This window comes from Lindgomyces ingoldianus (genome assembly GCF_010093535.1).
Source record: "Lindgomyces ingoldianus strain ATCC 200398 unplaced genomic scaffold BDR25scaffold_30, whole genome shotgun sequence".
NCBI classification, from domain to species: domain Eukaryota; kingdom Fungi; phylum Ascomycota; class Dothideomycetes; order Pleosporales; family Lindgomycetaceae; genus Lindgomyces; species Lindgomyces ingoldianus.
In genome coordinates this window covers 363,412-378,361 of record NW_022985191.1, presented here as the reverse complement: position 1 = coordinate 378,361, position 14,950 = coordinate 363,412, and the positions used below count along the sequence as shown (strand labels likewise).

The window sequence follows — 14,950 nt, the reverse complement described above, 5'->3', positions numbered from 1 at the left end:
TTATAACTCGCCACATGTCTAACACTATCCTACTTCTTTCCCATAAAACTTCTTCTCATGCACGAAGATTTACGGTATAATACACGGCGCGTATCTAGACTTAATAATTATTCTTTATTCTTCCATATCATCCACAAATTCCGTGGCATCTCGTAGTCTATCGTTCTTGTACACATTCTTCTTGATATGTTGTATTCTACTGGCCACTCGTTTTATCATTTTCACCAGTGTACTAACGAATTCCTGGATCTATGCTGATATTGGATATGTTACACAATAAGGGGATGAACATAAGTACATGGCAGAATGCATTGCACTTCGGTAATGTTGGAATGGTGACATCGTGGCAGCCAATCAGCGTTCTCTAACTATGGCACGGTTGCACCTCTGCTCTCGGCGCGGCATGAGTCAGCTGCGATGTCCGACTTCATCCCTTCGCTTCCTTGTCTCCAGTGTCCACCATGACTCTCTCATCTCATGGTGATGAGGACTATCATCTTGAAAAATGGCTAAAAGGATATCTCTAGCAATCTCTCAACCCATTCCTCACCTTCCACCCCAATGCCTTGTCTTGAGCAGTCATTGGTGGCCCGAGACGCGCCTGCAGTTAGTTCAGGTACACACATCTTCTGAAGTGCAGTGGAAGATGATAGATCCGATTTTCCGAGCCCAGTCGAATCTGCTATAACTTTTATAAGTTATAGATCATATTTTAAGTGAGTCAATGTACTAGAACTACAATGGTCACACGTTCACCTTCTCGCGCGTAATGTCTTCCTCCCTGCAACAGTCTCAACAAAATCTGATCATTATTTAGAGTGTAGAGCTAGCTAGAGATTGAGTAACCGCGTTTCTCTGCCTGTACTAGTGGTAATTGAAGGCTTCTATCGTGACGCTTCCGTAGCCTTAGAGCCTCTGCATGATGTCCAGTCTGCAAGGGATGAGTGATACACAAAAGCTCAACGGTTGGACTTGTATTGGAAGGCCAGACGGGGCATGCAGGGAAGGAAATTCATTCACGATTTTTGCTGGCTGAGATAGGCTCCTCCACTCCAAGCACGTGCTGCAGCCGCTAGAGCCCTTCGGACCTGTGTTTGCATATGTTCCTCTTTCCATACAAATCGTTCATTGCGTGGGGACAGAACACAATAAACCCTAGCTTCTTGTCTAGCATTTGTCCAGCGCATCTGTCTATAGCAGGATTTGCGACTCTGCAGGGGGCAGCCCGCTGCACAACCAAAGACGTCCCGCGCCGGCCCTAGAACCGTCACGACATCACTATCGCGGCTTCTTCGAGGGCACCGTTCACTTCCCCCACACGTCACCCCGCCAACTTCACACCAGGCCACCGCGAGATCCCATCGCCTTAGCTTTGGCTTGCACCAAACAAAGCGATAAGCAGCTCCACCTAGTCTTTCCTCCATCGCCTTGCTTGACTCGTTCTCCACCGGCTTGCTTGACTTGCCCTCCTCGTCCAGGTTCGTTTCCAGTTGTACTTTCGTGTCAATCGTATTTCCTGTTCCACCGCAATTCTCCAACCTGGCGAGCAAGCCGAGAACTCGCGGCGGCCGGCGCAGTGAGTATTCTGCCCTCACCTAATTCACAGCCCCACACTCTCTTGCGTCATTGTGCTTCACGGCGTGTGCCCTTTCTATGTGCCACCGCTGACCCGCCTCCAGCTCGCCGCGGTGCCCCCGTCGCGAACACCGCAAAAGGCAGGCTGCCTATCGGTACCCCCGGCCAGCTCGCCGGTAGCTCCTCGCATTCACACATTCAGATCGTGCCGCGAGAGGAAAACGAATTCATCGAAGCCGCTGAGCGTGACCGAGACAACCTCCCCACCTTTCGCTCTCCCTCGCTCCAATACCCGCCTTCCGCCACCCAGCAGAGTCGCAAGGCCCACGGTTCCACAAACATTGACCCTGAGAAAGGGAAGACGTTTGCAGACATGGCTCGCCGCTTCACCAACAAGGATTTTGTACATGGGGAGGAGCGCGCTACCTCTGGTCCTGTGTCTTTGGCACGCCTTGTTCCGTTTCAGCAGCCAACCCGCAAGAAAGGCAGCAAGTGGCGATATCTTCAGCAGAGCGACTTTCCGGACGATGATGAAGACGACGACGGAAATGAAACTGACCATGGGGAGCTCAGGGAGCTTGCAAACAACTTCACTCGACAAGTCGGCCTTGAGCCTCCCCAACGGCCCCGGTCTGCACCACGAGCCTCACCCTCCAACTTGCCTCCTTTGCAGACTAATGCCTCTTCTCTGCATCAGCGCCGAGTTGACACCTCAGAGTATCATCACACCAGTGACGCGTCTGCCGCACTCACTCGGGCGAACAGCGAGGATATAAGCCCTACCAACACGCGCCATATTATGGATGAGAAAACTCGGGTATTTGGCGAGAAGCCTTTACCTGACCCGATCCGCCTCCGCGAACAGATGGGCGACTTTGATGGGCATGTTGTATTCATCGCTCACCCGAATCGTGATATTTCTGCCCATCAGTGGTCACTCCCAGCGTTCCAATGGATTAACATTGGTGCCTATTCTCAAAACCGGCGTAAGATCGAAGGGTCGCTGACTTCTGACCGTCTGAAGTCTGGGAATATTCCGTATGATTCGCTGCAATATTTCAAGGGCGTGGCGGAGCAGAGGGAGAAGCACATAGTAGAGCACGGGCGGCAAGAAGAGCGAAAGCTTCCTGACCCAGCAAGCATCCTACGTGTCGAGACACTATCTCGTCCTGCCTTCACTGACCCAGACCGCTTTGCATCTCTTTCTAGCACCTCGGATTCCACAGCCGACCCATTCCCGACTTTGAACCAATTTGGCCCACCTCGTGTGGCGGTTCCAAGCCGAAATCAAGCACCAACACCATCCCTGCGAACGCTTGCGAAAGATTTCCTTGATGACCCATTCGTCACTCCGGCTAGGCCGCCGCAGCCAGCGATACCGGTTACCTTCAATCCCATCAACCGCGGTATGAGTGATCTCCGTGGAGGTGGTGGCCAACGTGCAATGGGCTCGATGGATTTCCAATTCGAGTTCCCACCATCATCAAACTCCCCTCAAGAAACCCGGACAGCTCAGCCTCCATCTGGGCCAGAATCGCGAAGGCAGATTTTTATTCAGCGAGAGCAGGAACGCATCCGTCGCGAGCTACGCCCACAGGAGCGGCAGGCTGAACTGGATCTACGGGAGATTGATGTTGGCGAAGACGCCATGAGTGGCTACGATGCACCGGACAGACGCCCAACTGTCGCTCGTCCGCAAGTGCCGCCTTCTCCAGAGGATGTTCAAACTCGCCAGAAGTTGAAGAGCAAGCTAGCAGAGCTCGGTGACCAAGCTCTACGTGGTGGGGGTCAAGGCGATGGCCGTGTTGCGGTCCCGGATCTACCCAGTCGACCAGCTGCTGCGCGCAACTTGTTTCCTCCCCCAGGACTGACAGTTGCCAACCCGCATCGTGTCGTCTCTACTTTGAACGCTACGGCGCCGCCATATACCCACTTACCCCAGGACAACCGACCTATTCCCCACTCCGACTCCGACTCTGATGCTACTGCTACAAATGTCCCAACAGCCACAAATCTGAAATTCAGCGACCCCGATGGTATACGTCAAGTTCATAATCGTGAAATTGCAAGCGGGCTCGGGCATCAAGGGCCCACACCTCAAAATTTCAAAGGCCCGTTCTTTGCAGACACCATACCAACGTCCCACAATCCTACTGCTCCACTCTCATTCCAAGTCGACGAGCAGGATAAGTTGAGAAATTGGTTCAGCGATGGGCAGCGTCCTGCTAGACAGGAAGAATACTATAAGAGCATCATGGCTACAGCGAACGCAAATGCCCGAACTCGTAACATGACAGATCTAGAAGTTATCGGTGACGGTTCATCGCGCAACTACGACCCACATAATTTTGCAAACTCTCGTGCTTTCATTCGACTGTATGAGAACCTCCGCGAGTACATGGAAGAGTCAATAGCACAGCAGGGGGACAAAGACTATTTCACTCGAGGATGGAAGCCGGCGCCCCTTCACTTGCGTGACCTGGGAGTTACTGGGAGCCAAAGCTTCTTTGAGGATACTTCTCCAATCAACAATAGGGCTTGTCAGGGATACAGTGGGCCGAGTTGGGGAGGGTTTGGCCTCAATCATACAGCCCCGAATGGCCGATTCGGAGGTCCAGGGCCCAGCAGACGCTAAACTTATGAATCATCATATGAATCCTTCTTACTCCGTAAGGTCACCTCCTCCACCCCTCTTTCTGCCGTCAAGGGCTGTTCTAAAATATATTCTGTAGTCGACTTCCGTAGCCAATCCGCGAATAGTGCCTCCAGAACGGCGGAAATTACAACACTACTCCATTTCTCACACATATCCAGCTAGTATCGAACCTCAACGACTCTACTGTATGGACGAGTTGTTCTGATATCTGGATTCCTTCCCTCGTGTAATATACTTAGGTACCTAATTCTGATTACGATGGCCACGACCCTTATACCCCCACGAGAAATATATGGCGTTTATGGGATGGCATGGTCAGCACCCGATTGCGGACTGTGTCGTGTCTTATTTCAATATCTTTTATTCCCACTTTCTTTCTCTTCTCCCTACTGCTGGCGGCTACCCCCTGGACTTTCTTTCCAGGGTAACACCATATTAGCGACAGAGACAAGATAGAGACAAACATCCCTTGGCATTTACCGCTATGGGGAGAGGAGATTTGGAACAGGCGATTCATGGGGTATTGTAATACATACAGTGTAGTTTAGTTAGATAGTGATGAAAATATTGCAGCTGCATAATACTTATATCTCTAGGTTTTGGATATGATGTGATTCGTGGTGATGCTTAAACCCTTTTTATCTTGCAGAGTAAAGGACTTACCAATGAATATTATCAAGACTGAATGGGTGCGCAATGTCCTGTAGGATCGGCAATAAATATCACGAAATTCTACGATGTAATTAAACTAGAATCAAGTAGAAATTCCCGATCTTCCCCCAACTGTACCCTTAAAAAGACAAAAACTTATAGTCTGCAAATGCCTCGCTTTTGAACTAAACAGCGCCGCGTTTGAGAAACCGCTGCGTGTCCAAAACGCGCCACGGTTGTCCTACCTCCAGAACGCGTAAATCAAGAACGGAGCACAAGTGCAAGAACGTGTCGCGAATGCGTGGTTGGGTTATGAACCGACAAGTCGTAGTCACGTCAGTCTCACATCGTGCCTTTCTCAGGTACCATTAGAGTTGCCAGGGGAGGCCAGGTGGTGGGTGGGTGAATCAGAGATGTAGGATGGTAGGTTGCATATTTTACGCAGGTTTCCGCGATGATAGTGTCAGAATACGCGAGGTTTGTGGAGTGGTTGTATGATGTCTGTGTTTGAATCATTTTCTGTGATGTGGTGAGGATGTTATATGTAGATATTTGTGGGAGAGAAGAATGGCGGCTGAACCGAGTGTTAGAGTGCTGAAGTGAGTCCGCAGAGAGCGAGTGCCGCCGGCAAGTTTTGCAGAGATGTCTACTCGACGCGATTGGAGAGCGGAGTTCGGGATTGGCACCGTGTGTTGACCGTAAGAAAGTTAGTATGACATTTGCATTCAAGCTCGGCTTACCAAGCCGAAAGATTGCCTGGACGTTTGTCAATTCAAGAAGTCTGACAGCACTTGTAGCCACGAGATGGCTCTGGGCCGTTTTGGTCTTCTAACAGCTTACTCATTTTTTCCACAATGAAACGAATGAAGCTCGTAGCTAGCCGTGCTCAACCAGGAACTCCCCTCTAATCGTAAAGCTTATTCGGCTTCTAATCGCTATCGTTGATGCTTAAACTCTATCTGAGCCAGGATGCCAAATATCCGCACTCCTGGACTGGGTTTTGTCAATCTAGATGAAGAGCACGCGACCGTGTGGGCGAGACTGTGGCGTTTGAAACAGGATGCCGGCACTGGTGGATTTAATTAAGTCAGAGTGGGGGATTACTCTAAATCCACTCGTATCCTTATCAGTAATTGGAATACTTTGACGAGCAAGGCAATCCATCGCCCAACTGGTGTATGGCGAATTCGTCGCAATTTAGGTGTGTCTGGTCTTTGAAAACACCTTTACCCTAATGGCGCTAATCGTCAAGGATTACTGCTCCTCCAGGATCGGCGATCACGACAGACGCCCGGAAATGAGACTAGTTGGCATGTCCAACAGGAGGACTAGCCCAGAGGCAAGAACAAAAGGCACAGGCGAACGGTCGGTCGCGTCATACAATTAGGAAGGCGAAAAGACGGTGGCTGCAGCATGTGATGCGTCACGCCTCAGGCGCTGGTGGCGGGGGGCCCGAGTGCGAGCCTCACCGATTCGAAGCAGCATCGAACGCCCGTAGAATACGACCTGTGGACCTCGCCGATGCAGAAGTTTCCACAAGCCTGGACAACGAACGGCAGCTGGGGGGCGACTTTGAAGTTAAGTCGGGTCGGAAACCGGCGTGGAGTAGAAAGAAGCGTTTTAAGACGGCCGACGAAGGCTTGGTCAGAGCTTGAGACCTTGGACCCTTGGCTAGTGTGCCGTGCCGTTGTCGATCGCAGACTATTTTCGACAAGAAGGCCTTGTTTGAAGTGCATCTGCTCAACAATGGTGCGATAGTGACCTCCTAGAAAGGAGAAAGACGAATGAAGACGACGCAGAGTGGGCAGACTGGACAAGATCGAAGTAACTGCGCAGTGTTACTTCGACTCGCGATGCGACACTTACCTCGGGAGGTTCGTGGGCCTCTCTCGTGTTGTTCTCTTTCCTGATTTTGGAGAGGCAGGAAATATATGTTCGCTCACGCTGTTCCCCCAGGTACCCGTGCGACAATCCATCATCCTCAATGCCCAGGTAATGGGGGCACGCGGGCACGCCGTTGGATTCTTCGCACGAGAGCACTGTTGGGACACTGTCCTGTGTATGGCGTTCGGGAAACACTGAGGGCTGGGCGATGAACCCCTGCCGGATGTAGCAAGTTCAATCTTGATAGTGACCAATCAGGGTGCCGCCATTCAAGCTCCCGCAGTCAAGCTACTGGGGCGTCCTCAGATGACATGGGTGGCATTGCTTGCCCATTTGTTGCAATATCAGTCCATTGCCTCTCTACTGCCCGTCTGGGTAATTACCCCGGATTGCCTGTGCAACTCCAATTCACCCCGACGCCGGGCCCGCCTTCATGTCCAGCCGCCGATACTGTGGCTCGAGGAGTATGCGATGGATTACATTTCTTACAGCTGGCTCTGGCCTGTGGTGGCGGCCTGCCTTGGAGCTTCAATCACTGGCGAGCACCGTTTGCATCGAGCCTCTTTGATAAGGCTCCTTCCTATAACGGGTACACTCGGGCGCGATAGCAACACTGCGGTTTCCCAAGGCGCGATTTCGTGCACCCCCCAGGCTCCTTCCTATATTAAACCCTCTTCCCCACCGCCGGGACTGTTTCTGTCCTTGTCCACCTCATCGACCTCCCACCCGAAGAACAACCAAGCTCGGAACACGCACACTCAACCCAACTGCGTGCCCACCATGCCAGGTGATATCGAAGATGCTGTAAGATACGCAATTGCAACTGTTTCCTGCCCACCTCCGCCGTCTGCTACCACCACAAGATCTCGAGCTAACGCTCCATACGCAGCAAATCGGCCCTCGGCTGGACCCCGCCCTCAAGGACCACTCCGGCGACCCAGAGCGCAAGCTCTCAGCCGCTGAGCACTCCATCGAGGTGCCGCCAGTCTATGCTGGTGAGGCTACTCTCCAGAGCGAGTACATCGATGTGACCACACTTCCCACCGAGGAAGAACTCCACACTCTCCGCCGTGTCCCCGACAAGATCCCGTGGAAGGTCTACACAATCGCCTTCGTCGAGCTGGTGGAGCGCATGTGAGTCTATCTTCCTAAATTTCTTTAATTTAGCTTCCCTGACTCCATTTCCAGGTCATACTACGGTACGACTGCTGTCTTCACCAATTTCATTCAGAAGCCAAACCCGGGTACTGCGACTGGGGCGGCTCCCAATCCCAGCGCTTCCAATGCCCACCCTGGTGCTTTGGGTCTTGGGCAACAGACCTCCACTGGTGTGACGACCTTCAATCAGTTTTGGGTCTATGTCATGCCGCTTCTGGGAGCCTACATTGCCGACACGTACCTTGGACGATTCAAGACTATCATCTATGCGGTCATCGTTGCTGAAATCGGTCACGTCCTGCTCACTGCGTCTGCTGCCCCGTACTTCATCGCCAGGCCTCACAACTCTCTTGGTCTCTTCATGGTCGGTCTCATCATCATGGGCGTCGGCACTGGTTGTTTCAAACCAAACATCTCGCCCCTCATTGTTGAACAGATACCCCGTCAGGCCATGCACGTCAAGACCACTAAGAAGGGAGAACGAGTCATTGTAGACCCGGCCGTCACCACGACCCGAATTTACAATTGGTTCTACCTTTTCATCAATGTCGGTGCCTTGATTGGTCAGCTCGGTATGGTGTATGCTGAACGTTATGTTGGCTTCTACCTAGCCTATCTCATCCCAACTCTCTTTTTCCTAACCTGCTTCCCGGTTTTGGCTTTCTGCAGGAAGCGGTACATCTTGCGACCACCGGAGGGTAGTGTATTGGCTCCTGCTTGCAAGCTGTTTTGGTTGGCCTTGAAGGGACGTTGGCATTTGAATCCATTGGCCACCTGGAGGCATTGGAATGACGGCACTTTCTGGGAGAACGTCAAGGTACGTGCAACTCATCTCAAGCAGTGGAAAGTTTTAGCTGACAATTTCTCCACAGCCTTCTCATTTGGGAGCTTCTAGGCCATCGTGGATGAACTTCGACGACGCTTGGGTGGATGAGGTCGCTCGTGGCTGGGCAGCCTGCAGTGTCTTCTTGTGGTATCCGGTACGTACCTGAAGCAACTCAGAATGTCCTCCTGCTTACGTAATCGCAGTTGTACTGGCTCACCTATAACCAAATCAATGGAAACTTGACCTCGCAAGCGAACACCATGTCCCTCCATGGGGTGCCGAATGATGTGCTTAACAACCTCGACCCCTTCGCCATCATGATCTTTGTGCCGTTGATGGATCTCGTTGTCTACCCAATGCTCCGTAAGCGTGGGATCAAGTTCACGCCCATCAAGAAAATCACGGCCGGATTCTTCCTCGGTAGCGCGGCGATGGTTTGGGCTGCAGTTCTCCAGCACTACATCTACAAGACATCCCCCTGTGGCTACCATGCTAGCGACGATGGTTGCACGTCTCCGATCAACGTCTGGGCTCAGACTGGTTGCTACGTCTTGATCGCGTTCTCTGAGATCCTGGCCTCCGTCACGTCGCTTGAGTATGCTTACACCAAGGCACCTAAGAACATGCGTTCCCTCGTCCAGGCTTTCTGTCTTTTCCAGAGCGCCCTATCCGCTGCGCTTGGTGAGGCCTTTGTTCCACTGTTATTGGACCCACTCCTCGTCTGGAATTATGGCTCCATGGCTGTAATTAGCTTCATTGGCGGCTGCATCTTCTGGTTCCAGTATCGAAAGCTCGACAAGGAGGAGGATCACCTCAACATGCTTCCGACGGGTCATATTGGCACTCGTGCTCAGGCCGAGGACATCGAACACCGCTTGGACATGTCTGAATCGAAGCTCCATGCTGGTTAGAGAGTGGCGAGGAGCAAGAAGTGGAGATGAAGCTGGAATGTTGGTGCAATTGTGCCGGGAGCGAGCCATTTAGCAAATGCAATGTTTACGTCCTCTGAGGGAACCACTGAGAATTTAAATGAGTGAGAGTAATTTGTGGACCCCTAGTGAAGAAACATAGCCTGAATACCGAAGTAACTTTGGCATTGCTCGCATTGCCTCTTTAGCGATTAACTGATTCAATACATTTCATATCTTGACCTTGTAGCTAGTATGAAAATGCGCGACGAGATGGAGATGGAGAAGAGTGGCAAGGGAAGGAGCTTGCTAAGGCATAGAGAAGCTCGGCATTTGGCGGACTTAAGGCAACGCCAAGAATTAGAGGAAGTGCGTCACTTTCCCGAGGTCCAACACGTGCAAAGCCACCGACGCCTCCAAACAATAATCCCAAGGTTGGCACCAACCACGAACCCACTAAGCATGGATGTTTCTACCTACATTGTGCCCATAATTGGTAGCAAGTCATCTCCCAAATCACTATCAACCTCCCCGCAATCAGTTAAGCCCTTCATGCACCTTCCTGATGAACTTCTCCTCGAAATTCTGTCGTACATGCCGCGAGGAGCGCAGTCCCAGTCGACTCTTGCCTCTTTCTGTCTTGTATCTAGGTGAGAATTCTGCAAATAAGATGGCGGCCTCGACGTAGAAAATTTTAATAAGTTCAGGCAGTGGTACGATGTAGGAATCCGCCGGCTCTACGATTCACCCTACCTTGAAGGAAAGCACTTCGAGCTTTTCGTTCGAACGATCTGTCCATCGATTAACGCACACATACGGAAGAGTGAGCTGGCGGGGCTGGTTAAGATGCTCGATCTGTCTCACATTGTCCATCAGGGCAACAAGGCCATCACGGCAAGACTGCTAGGACGGACGAAGAACAATTTGGAGGTCTTCATTGCACCGCAGGCTTCGTTCGCGATCAACTGCTGGGCTGCCTTGTCGAAATGCACGAAACTTCAGATCCTCAACTTGACTCTCGTGTCCGAGTGCATTTCGTATCAAGCGCTCAACCAAACCGTGCGGCAGCTGCCGGAGCTTACCGAAATATACCTCCCCCGCTGCTCGAACGGCTATGACGGCGGGTCCATGTCCATGAACGTGAAATGGCCCCCCATGCTCCGCCACCTCCAACTCTCCGGCCATGTTCATGAGAAGTTTCTGGGCGATATCAACCGGCAGCCGAATAGCTTCCCGCCAACCATGACGTCCCTATCGATATCTCATTGCCCTAGACTTGGCGCTGCTGACGTGCAGAACTTGCTTCGAAATCTCTCCAACAAATTACTCCATGTAGAACTGCGCGATCTCCCATACGTCAAACAGGGCAGGCTGAATAATGTGATGGAATGGGTTCCGGACTTGAAATCCTTGACCATTGCAATCGATTACATCGACGTCAATTTCGGGAGCATGCCGCAGGGGTTCTCGCCAGATATGTGGGAGCACGCCAAGCCGCTAGAGAGCTTGACACTAGTCACGAGCGGGTCAAGAGATGTTGATGGACAAACGAGCTTCATGCCGGTCGATCTTTTCGAGTTAATGGATCAACGGTTTCTAGGCAGGCTGCGTTACATCGCCGTTGCGAAGAGCACGGGCTGGCAGAGAGAAGAGGAGGGGGCGGAGGTCGATGCACTGGAGCTTCTTCTAGAACAGTTAGATCAGGAGAATTGGCAGAAGCGGAGGTGGCATTACAAAGGTCTTGAGGTTCCAGTAGATTGCGGCATTGGTTATCGATTTTGGTGTCAGACCGCCCAAGGGAAGATGATGAGGTCGAGGTTAAGGATGCTTAGACAGCAATAGCATCAGGTTGCAGGCTTGTGGGGTGAAGTAGTGTCTGTGTGTTGATATGGCATATTTGGATAAACTATAGAAGCTATCATGTATCTGACTGCGTCTAGCTTATGTATCCAGCGAATTGGCTGTCGAATTGTGTGTTGATTGAGTACGCTTTGATGGTTGGGATGGAATTCAAGGATGATGTTGCTTAACCTTTCCTGATGGCAAAATATCCTGCATAAGAGAGGCCGGCCTATTACAATTATAGCGAGGCTTCATTTAAGCTCGCACAGTAAGAATACATCTTAACCGTCGTTCTCCTTTCTGCATGTCGTAGATATAGTATTCCCTGAAACGCACGTACATAAATTACGCTCACAAATCGCGAACCACACCGCCAAAACAGAGAAACGAAGAACCCTTTCATCTCTCTCTATCTACCAAGTCACTTGGCCCAAGCACCCACCTTTCACTTCCAACAGACACTCCCCTCTAGCCTAGGAACAAATAATATTTTTACTAGTTATCTCTATCAATATATAAATCCTTGAAAGTTTCTTTTCTTTCATAATAGCTCACTCTTAGTAGTCTAGCGGGGGAAAAAGTCAATCTATACTTGACTAGTACCTAGCTGACGCATACTACACCTAGGGTTCGAGTAGGCTTGATTTGAGTATAGAGTTTCAAGCTGAACAACAGAAAACCTTACGGTGTATCTGGACTCTCTCTGGTATGTGTGGAGTTTCTTTTTGGTTTTTTTTTTTGTCTTTTCGGGGGTGGGAGTGGGGTTCTTAGGAGTGGGTAAAGTGGTAGGGATGGTGATCTTTTTGGATAGGGCTGTGTGTTTTGGCCCAGGCTAGAGAAGTAGGGAAAGATGAGATTTAGACAAATAGACAGAGCAGTATTGACCAAGGGTACTAGGGAATGGATATTATGTACCCTTAGTGTCATTACTTAATGCGAACATATCAATCCTCCTCCAAATACCTGTCTCCCCTTTTCACATAAGACGCAACCACGTGCTCGTCGCACTCCGCCCACGCGGTCTCATAAAAATGTCCTTCCACGTCACAAACCCATCTGCCCTCAAATGCGCCTGAAACTCACGACTACAACCTACAATAGGCTGCTGGAGGAAATCCAAAAGTGGGATGAAAGCTTCAGCTTCAGTATCCCAGACACTAGCCGTATACGCATAATTCCACAGCACACAATACAACTTCCCCAAGTCCTTGATAAATCTCACTAGATACCTTCTCTCAGATAAGTTAGCCCGATTGCATGGAAACCAGTTGACGTGGACCTCGTGATCTTTAGGCGTGCGCATGAAACTCCGCAGTTCGAAAAGTTGGAAATCGAAGGGTGCGTTGGAGGAGTGCAAGGGTGGTAGATTACGACCTTGCTGGAAATGCTTTCGTTCCTTGGGCCGACTTGGTTGCAGCTTGTCGCAGAGGAGGAAGAGATTGTCGATGTCCAGGCCGGTGAACGTAATGCAAATTCTTGCGCCGTTGTGGTGCAGGAGGTTGAAGATGAGGCCCTTAGCTTCTGCGTGGATGAGTCGACATGTGCGGAGGATGGCAGGTGGGCAGACTTTGTCTGAGACTTCAATTATGCAATTCTCGGATACGAATTGATGGATGATGGATTCAGGAAGGTGTTCGTAGATCATGAGTCGGATTTCTTTTGGGAGGCTAAAGAAGCCGAATATCCGGGACCTACTTCGTGTGTTTGGCGGCATTCCGGTGGTAATGCCCTTAAACTAAAGGTTTGCTTAAGTGCTAGTCGGGGATTGGACAGTAAACGAAAAGTAACTAACATTTAAGCCCCATAAATTGCTCCTATGCTCCCGTTCTAATATTCTGGCCTTCTGTGTGAACTAAGTATGCACGCGAAAGTTGCAAGGCTGGGGTTGACGCGGCCTCATCACGTGATAGTGCAGCTCGGTCCAAAACGTGCATCTTGCAGGATGCAGACATCAGAATCCAAAAAGTGAAGCGTAGTCAATTCCACTCATTTAAATTGCGTCAATATTTATATGAACAACTTAGGTAAGTAGTTGACTTGCTTGCAAGATCAAACTCTGGAATGGAGTGTCGGTGGGTGTACTTCTTTTGGGATGCCGATAGCCTCAAGAATTGAATCGAGACGACCCGACTGTGTCCGAAGAACATCCCATTCTTCTTGGTTTTTTACCATCAAGGTTCCTCCAAGAGTGGTGCCGTTTAAGGCAATGAGGCCAATCTCTGATCCATCATCGTGTCTCAGCGTATGCCCTTCGCTTCGGCGCGGACAGATAGCTATGGCTGTGGTTGTCATTGCCATATTGTAGCTAATAGGCAGGGAACCCTCTTCTATAGGATGGAGGGCAAGTGTACTTGGATTAGTCTCTATGTACTCCTCGACCGCTTTCTTTGCAGACTGGTAAAGTTGATCGTAGGCCAGAAGCAGCTGGGGCCCACTTGGCTCTGAGGGCAACCGCAAAGCGAAGTGAGCGAAAGGGATGGCAGGATGCTGCAAGAGTCCAGAAGGCCAGCCTACACCATGCTTCAGACTTGTGTCAGATTGCGATGAGATAATGTCGATCAGCAAATCCCAGCCCTTGGACTGTTTGCCTTCCTTCATACACTCAACTGGTAGGAACTGAAGATGCCTATGGGGCTGACTGGCACCACTGTGCTCTCCAGAATTGAAGAAGGCAAACAGCCGCTTCTGGTGGCCTTGTTCCATGTTATTTTGCCATGCTTTCAAACACGCATACGTTGCCTCCAGGTCATCTTGCTCGAGAACATGTGTCTGCTCCTTGTTGGTCTTCGTGGCGAGGATGAAGTGATCACGGATGACTGGAAACTTATTAAGGACCAGTAGATGGCTTGGGTTCAGGGTTGGGATATCGGCAATTAGCAGGTCTGCCGACGGATTGTGAAAAGGGTCAGGTTTCTTCTTTGGAGCGGATGCATCGTCTTTACCCGGTACGGGTTTCTTTGCGAGCGCTGGGCAATATCGTAGCTGGAACTAAGATCATGTTAATGGGAGCGTACGAAGGGGCTCAACTATGCGATTTGAATACTTACCGGGATTCCAGTTGACGTGCGGATAATGGCAAGCTCGGTAGGCGAGAATATCAGGCTCTGGGCTGCTTTGGCCGCATTGAACTTGGCCTCCACGAGGCTGGGAAGAGATTCAGAAAGCCCAAGCAGCATTCTCATTTGCGGTTACTGCGCAATGGCAGCGGAGTTGGAGTGGTGGGATGGTCCGAGTGTGCTATTGTTAGCGGCGAGCGAGTTGGCCAATGCGGCCATGGATGTGGCCAAACATGCCGAGCTCACCTAAATGTGTTAGCAATATACATTTTCCCTCATTTTGATCCCCAACAACGCGTTTTTGATCGTTTTTAAAGCTGATTTTTAGTGTTGCAGTTCGCCCTGAGTGGGCACTAGCTAAAGTTTAAAATTACGCTTTTTTCTGCCCTTAATG

At 50.6% G+C, this 14,950-nt stretch overlaps 7 protein-coding genes across 7 annotated transcripts; 3 read left to right on the top strand and 4 right to left on the bottom strand.

Moving 5' to 3' along the window:
• Positions 1-561: 561 nt before the first annotated feature.
• On the top strand, positions 562-4,210 carry BDR25DRAFT_376117 (uncharacterized protein; the record flags this gene model as incomplete). Its single annotated transcript, XM_033697423.1, has 4 exons — positions 562-616; positions 705-716; positions 1,218-1,478; positions 1,680-4,210. 4 exons carry the CDS (start codon positions 562-564, stop codon positions 4,208-4,210), a joined length of 2,859 nt encoding a protein of 952 aa, XP_033544074.1.
• Positions 4,211-4,237: 27 nt separating this feature from the next.
• Positions 4,238-4,748, bottom strand: BDR25DRAFT_358786 (uncharacterized protein; the record flags this gene model as incomplete). Its single annotated transcript, XM_033695998.1, has 4 exons — positions 4,238-4,271; positions 4,313-4,389; positions 4,425-4,439; positions 4,515-4,748. The coding sequence occupies 4 exons, from the start codon at positions 4,746-4,748 to the stop codon at positions 4,238-4,240; spliced, it is 360 nt and encodes a 119-aa protein (XP_033544073.1).
• A 381-nt stretch (positions 4,749-5,129) lies between these two features.
• BDR25DRAFT_305663 (uncharacterized protein) lies at positions 5,130-5,466 on the bottom strand. Its single transcript, XM_033690455.1, has one exon. The coding sequence runs from the start codon at positions 5,396-5,398 to the stop codon at positions 5,225-5,227; it is 174 nt and encodes a 57-aa protein (XP_033544072.1). The 5' UTR covers positions 5,399-5,466; the 3' UTR covers positions 5,130-5,224.
• Positions 5,467-7,295: 1,829 nt separating this feature from the next.
• BDR25DRAFT_267307 (peptide transporter PTR2-A) lies at positions 7,296-9,877 on the top strand. The gene is made up of 5 exons (XM_033687039.1): positions 7,296-7,570; positions 7,656-7,900; positions 7,955-8,741; positions 8,797-8,904; positions 8,954-9,877. Exons 1-5 carry the CDS (start codon positions 7,547-7,549, stop codon positions 9,659-9,661), a joined length of 1,872 nt encoding a protein of 623 aa, XP_033544071.1. The 5' UTR covers positions 7,296-7,546; the 3' UTR covers positions 9,662-9,877.
• Positions 9,878-10,210: 333 nt separating this feature from the next.
• Positions 10,211-11,500, top strand: BDR25DRAFT_327483 (uncharacterized protein; the record flags this gene model as incomplete). The annotated part of the gene is made up of 2 exons (XM_033692335.1): positions 10,211-10,308; positions 10,366-11,500. The coding sequence occupies 2 exons, from the start codon at positions 10,211-10,213 to the stop codon at positions 11,498-11,500; spliced, it is 1,233 nt and encodes a 410-aa protein (XP_033544070.1).
• A 929-nt stretch (positions 11,501-12,429) lies between these two features.
• BDR25DRAFT_69783 (uncharacterized protein) lies at positions 12,430-13,410 on the bottom strand. Its single transcript, XM_033698932.1, has 2 exons — positions 13,293-13,410; positions 12,430-13,235 (listed from the first exon to the last, which is right to left on the bottom strand). Exon 2 carries the CDS (start codon positions 13,212-13,214, stop codon positions 12,477-12,479), a length of 738 nt encoding a protein of 245 aa, XP_033544069.1. The 5' UTR covers positions 13,215-13,235; positions 13,293-13,410; the 3' UTR covers positions 12,430-12,476.
• A 139-nt stretch (positions 13,411-13,549) lies between these two features.
• BDR25DRAFT_235128 (Ap4A phosphorylase-like protein II) lies at positions 13,550-14,682 on the bottom strand (the record flags this gene model as incomplete). The annotated part of the gene is made up of 2 exons (XM_033685503.1): positions 13,550-14,488; positions 14,548-14,682. The coding sequence occupies 2 exons, from the start codon at positions 14,680-14,682 to the stop codon at positions 13,550-13,552; spliced, it is 1,074 nt and encodes a 357-aa protein (XP_033544068.1).
• Positions 14,683-14,950: the final 268 nt, after the last annotated feature.